General features: G+C 42.8%; 1 protein-coding gene across 1 annotated transcript in view; it reads left to right on the top strand.

Annotated features, from left to right (window-relative positions):
• Positions 1–5,267, top strand: part of SYNE1 (spectrin repeat containing, nuclear envelope 1) — a 501,723-nt gene that overhangs the window by 6,704 nt on the left and 489,752 nt on the right. Inside the window, exon 2 of the mRNA XM_010840908.1 lies at positions 4,225–4,516. Coding sequence (XP_010839210.1) covers positions 4,450–4,516 — 67 coding nt within the window. The 5' untranslated portion in view covers positions 4,225–4,449. The remainder of the gene's footprint in view (positions 1–4,224; positions 4,517–5,267) is intronic.

Raw genomic sequence — 5,267 nt, 5'->3', positions numbered from 1 at the left:
TTGCACAGCCACTCTAGTGCTGAACTCAGCCCATGGCCCACACAGAATCTCAAGTCAGAACCCTGAGAGTCTTCAGGATCCCCTAAGAACCCCACTTCCCACTTCCCGTCTCCCCTCCCCCACCAATCACCAAGTCCTGCATATCCTGCCTTCTTAAGATGTTTTGGATTTTACTCTCCATTCATTCACTATCCTGTACAGTCTCTCATATGTTTCAGCTGGGTCCCTAAGATGCTTTCCTAACTGATCTTCCTGGAGCTTTGTGTTGTTAACCTCAAATACACCCTTTAAAAATGTAGCTAGAATAATCTAAATTGCACATGATCACTTCCAGCTTAAAATCCCTCGGCGTTTCCTGTTGCCTCCTGGGGACTCAGAACCTACTTCTGAGCAGAACACTCAGCCATCTGGCTGCTCCCTCCTTCTCCAGCTTCAGCCCCAGAATGTCACCTGGTCGAGTCCCTCACTATCTGTCTGTTGGTCAAGCTGTTTCATGTGTCCGTGCCTTTGCTCAAGTTATTCATTCTGCCTGGAATGCATCCCATGTTTTTCACCTGATTAACTCTAACACCTTTACCAGGCTCAGGGCAGAAGCTGTTCCCTCCCAGGACACTCTCAGAACCTGCAAATTGGTATACTGCCTATGCTTTATATCCCTTATTTCTGTATTTGCACTTAGCCATGATTTTTTGTTGAATTATCTTTTCTATATTCTAAGCTTCTCAAACAATAGGTTACGTGTTGTATTCATCCTGTTTATCTAGCACTGAACTCTGGCACTCAGAATGTATTAGTTATACTGTGGAAATAACACCAGGTACATGAACTAAAGATGGACTCAAACAGAGAAATTCTGAGCTTAATGTTGTTGTTCAGTTGCTAAGTCATGTCCAACTCTTTGTGACCCTACGAACTGCAGCATGCCAGGCTTCCTTGTCTTTCCCTATCTCCTGGAGTTTGCTCAAAGTAATGTCCATTGAATCAGTGATGCCATCCAACCATCTCATCCTCTGTCATCCCCTTCTCCTCTTGCTCTCAGTCTTTCCCAGCATCAGGGTCTTTTCCATTGAGTCAGTTCTTTGCATCAGGTGGCCAAAGTATTGGAGCTTCAACTTCAGCATCAGTCTTTCCAATGAATATTCAGAGTCGATTTCCTTTAGGATGGACTGGTTGGATCTCCTTGCAGTCCAAGGGACTCCCAAGAGTCTTCTCCAACACCACAGTTCAAAAGCATCAATTCTTCATCACTCAGCCTTCTTTATGGTCCAACTCTCACATGCCTACATGACTACCAGAGAAACCATAGCTTTGACTATATGGACCTTTGTTGGCAAAGTGATGTCTCTGCTTTTTAATACACTGTCTAGGTTTGTCATAGCTTTTCTTCCAAGGAGCAAGCGTCTTTTAATTTCATGGCTGCAGTCATGGTCCACTGTGATTTTGGAGCCCAGGAAAAGAAAGTCTGTCACTGTTTCCACTTTTTCCCCTTCTGTTTGTCAAGAAGTGATGGGACTGGATGCCGTGATCTTAGTTTTTTGAATGTTGAGTTTTAAGCCAGCTTTTTCACTCTCCTCTTTCACCTCAAGAGGCTCTTTAGTTCCTCTTCGCTTTAAACTTTGCTTTGAGTTCAATGTGGCATCAAAATAAAGACAGAGACAGAAAGAGGGAGGGAGGGAGAGAGGGAACTATTTCAGTATTACTCCACTGAGAAGATGAACATGATTTAGAAGAGCTAGGAGCATGGTGATCTGTAAGGCAATGGCATGAAGAAATCCCTTTTAATTCTCTAATTCTTGATTGATGGTAGGGGCCTTGTCTTAATCATCTGTGAAATCCAGTGCTGAGCAGGGTCTGGCACTGGGTAGCTAAATTAAAATGAATTTCTTCCCTCATTTCTACCTAGTATATCTAGCTAGCTAGCTAGACTTCAGAAAGTTATGATCTTGTATTTGGAGAACCTTAATTTGTAACAGTTTAGGAAAGCCATTTGTAAGATCCTTCAGGCATTGCTCACTGTCCATCAGTCTTCAAATTAAGGTAGCTTTGGTATGTGGGCTTGTGGAGTGCTTTTCCCTAGGACATGGAGGCTACTAATGGGCACACAGCTCCAGCAGGACTAAGATCTTGATGGATAAGGGCTGGCTGGTAGTAATTATTTCTTCTCTAAGAATCCCTGGGGGAGCTGCCCACACACAGGTACCTCTCTAGCTCAGAAGCTGTCAAATATTGGGTCCTACTTCCAGTATCTTTGCAAGTAGCCAAGAGAAATCTGTCTTTACCTTCTTACGAGGCAATGCTGTTCACTGCATCGCAGCCCCCGAACTTGTTAAGGGGCCAGTACACTCTTTCTGGCCCCAGAAATGTGCAAGGTAGCAGCAGGTAGGGTGTTTTATATCCTTTTTAAGGTGGTAGTCTAAAAACGATGCTCTCAGCTTATTCATACAATTCAGCCAGGTACCAGTATATGCTAGTATTAATGCTATTTTAAAAAAAAATAAAAATCTGTTGTAATCTGTAATTACAGTGTATTACTTAACCAATTCTTCATAAATATTGCTGGTTTTATGACCACACATTCATGTTATGATGTTTGATTGCCCTCACAGACTCTTCCTATTTTCTTGCTAAAAGTGGACTGCCCCACACAGAGGAACTGTTTTCTTTACAGTTTTGCTATTGCCCTTCTCCCCTGACTCACCCTATTTCCTTTCTTCACCTTCATCATCACAGCCCAGAGATGAGTATGAATTGTAAAAGTGTCATGCTCACATCGGCCCCCTTGGTTTGGTGTCTTGGTTAAATTTCTTTCTCTGTGTACATTTTTCACGCTCCTTCTCTTTCTGTCATTAATTGTCCTATTCATGGCAAGACCTCTTCTTCTGTCAACCCTAGGGTTAGGAAGGGAGAAGGAAATGGCAACCCACTCCAGTATTCTTACCTGGAAAATCCTGTGGACAGAGGAGCCTGGTGGGCTGCTGTCCATAGGGTTGCACGGAGTCAGACACGACTGAAGCGACTTAGCATGCATGCATGCGTTGGAGAAGGAAATGGCAACTTGCTCCAGTATTCTTGACTGGAAAATCCCAGGGACAAGGGAGCCCGGTGGGCTGCTGTCTCTGGGATCTCACAGAGTCAGACACGACTGACGCAACTTAGCAGCAGCAGCAACAGGGTGAGGAAATCCTTGTTCAAAGCACGTGTCTCAATGTCAAGATTTCATCAGCTGCTCTCCTACTTCTGTTTTGCTTCCCCAGTCCAACATGATGAGTTAGACTTGACCAAAGCAGAGAATTCAGGAAGAGGTTAGAAGAAAAATGTCCTCTCTTGCTTAGCCCTCAACCCCACCACGGCCTTACAGTTTACTTTAGAATCTTTCTATGGGGAGGAAAAAACGAAATCAAACCCGTTTGTCTCTTTAAATGACAGAGTCTCAAACTCAACAGGGAGGCCTGGAGTGCTGCAGTTCACAGGGTCACAAAGAATCAGACAGGACTTAGCAATTGAACAGGAAATTTTATATTTATCCTGTTTCAGTTCATCAAATTTTAGGAGCTAAGATCTGATCTCATTCCTGAAAAGTGTACAGACAAAACAGAGCAGAGTAGGCGTGCAAAACTGACTAAAACAACCCAGATAAGAGAACTTGTGAATATTGAGAAATGCTTGGTGTTTTGGGTAAAAGTACTTTTATTTTCATAGGTTGGTGAAAAAAAGACTAGTTTAAAAAGAAAACATAGAAAAACGTGAACACTTCTCCTTTTAGCAGACAAATTTATTGTGTATGTTTCAAGTGTTTGTTTATTTTATCAAGCATCATGGGAATTTCTCACATTTGGCCTGTGCTATGCTGTGCTCAGTAGGGTTCAACTCTTTGAGACCCCATGGACTGTAGCTTGCCAGACTCCTCTGTTTATGGAATTTTCCTGGCAAGAATACTGGAGTGGCTTGCCATTTCCTACTCCAGGGGATCGTCCCAACTCAGGGATTGAACCTGCGCCTCTTGCATCTCCTGCATTGGCAAGATTCTTTAGCCCCGAGCCACCTGGGAAGCCCTCATATTTGCCTACCACTTTATAGATTTTTAAGTATTTTTACATTAGTCATTTCACTTGGTAATGAATCATCTCTTCAAATTAAATAAGCATAGTTCTACTTTTTGCACTTGTGTGACCTATATTGATATTTTGAAAAATATTGAACCTTTTTTTTCTATTTGGTTTTCAGAATCCTGAGTTCATCCTGAGAAGACAGTCTTAAAGCAAGAGAAGAAAAAGAAGTGGTTGGATCTCTGGGAGATTTCCTCCCAGACTGCTGTGAGTGCCTGGGACTTGGCAATCGTCTGTCACTTGAAAGAACCGGAGAACTTCAAGTATGTTTTCTGGAGTGGTCTAGGGACACACCCGGCCGGACACAGAGTCTCCCGTGGTGGTTCCGCCCTCAGGGGCAGCCATGGCCACCTCCAGGGCAGCCTCGCGGGCCCCTCGGGACATCGCCAACGTGATGCAGAGGCTGCAAGGTAAAAAAACGCTTCGAGGGTTTTTTGTTTTATTTTATTAGAGGCTCTAAATTTGCAATACTGACTTATCTCAGATTCTTTCCAAATCTGCTTGCCTTTTTATTCAGTTTTATGAAACTACAGCAAGGGGATAACAATGATGGCTTTTATCCTAATGTTTTCAAACTAGTATCCACGCTATTTTAAGATGCCGTCTTCTTTAAGTAGAAAAAAAGACAAAGCTCCTGTTTTGGTTTTGTGTCTGGGTGAGCGTGACCTTAATGGCTCTTAATCCAGTGTCCATATGGGAATTCCGAGTTATAGGCAACCTATCCTTCAATAAGAGATGAAGACGCAGCGGCATAACAAGGCCCTGATAAGGATATCATGACAGTGGTGAACAGATAACTGTGTGCCGTAGTCAAGTGGTTTCCTTATCCCAGGGAGAAAGCTCTTAGATATTTAGAAAGTCTGTCAGTAAAAAGAGACAAAGAGATCCAGAGGGGTCGTGTGATGAGATGAGGTCAGTGACTAGTAGCCTGGATGGACTGGAACCATGTCCCTTACCTGTGTTCTTCTCGGACAGCGAACTGTTTTATAGAAGAGAGTTAGCAGTGAAATGTTATGGAAGCTGATAGATGAATTTCTAATTCTGAATTTTCTTTAATACGTGTATTCCTGGAATCATAAAAAAAAAATCATGGACGCATATATAAAAATATTGCTTCTTTGTCACAGTCATCTCTTCTCTCAGGCTTCACGTGGCTATTTT

Source organism: Bison bison, unplaced genomic scaffold (genome assembly GCF_000754665.1).
Source record: "Bison bison bison isolate TAMUID 2011002044 unplaced genomic scaffold, Bison_UMD1.0 scf7180017864148, whole genome shotgun sequence".
Taxonomy (NCBI): Eukaryota; Metazoa; Chordata; class Mammalia; order Artiodactyla; family Bovidae; genus Bison; species Bison bison.
The sequence above is the reverse complement of the archived record's forward strand: the minus strand, read 5'-3'. Positions and strand labels throughout refer to the sequence as shown.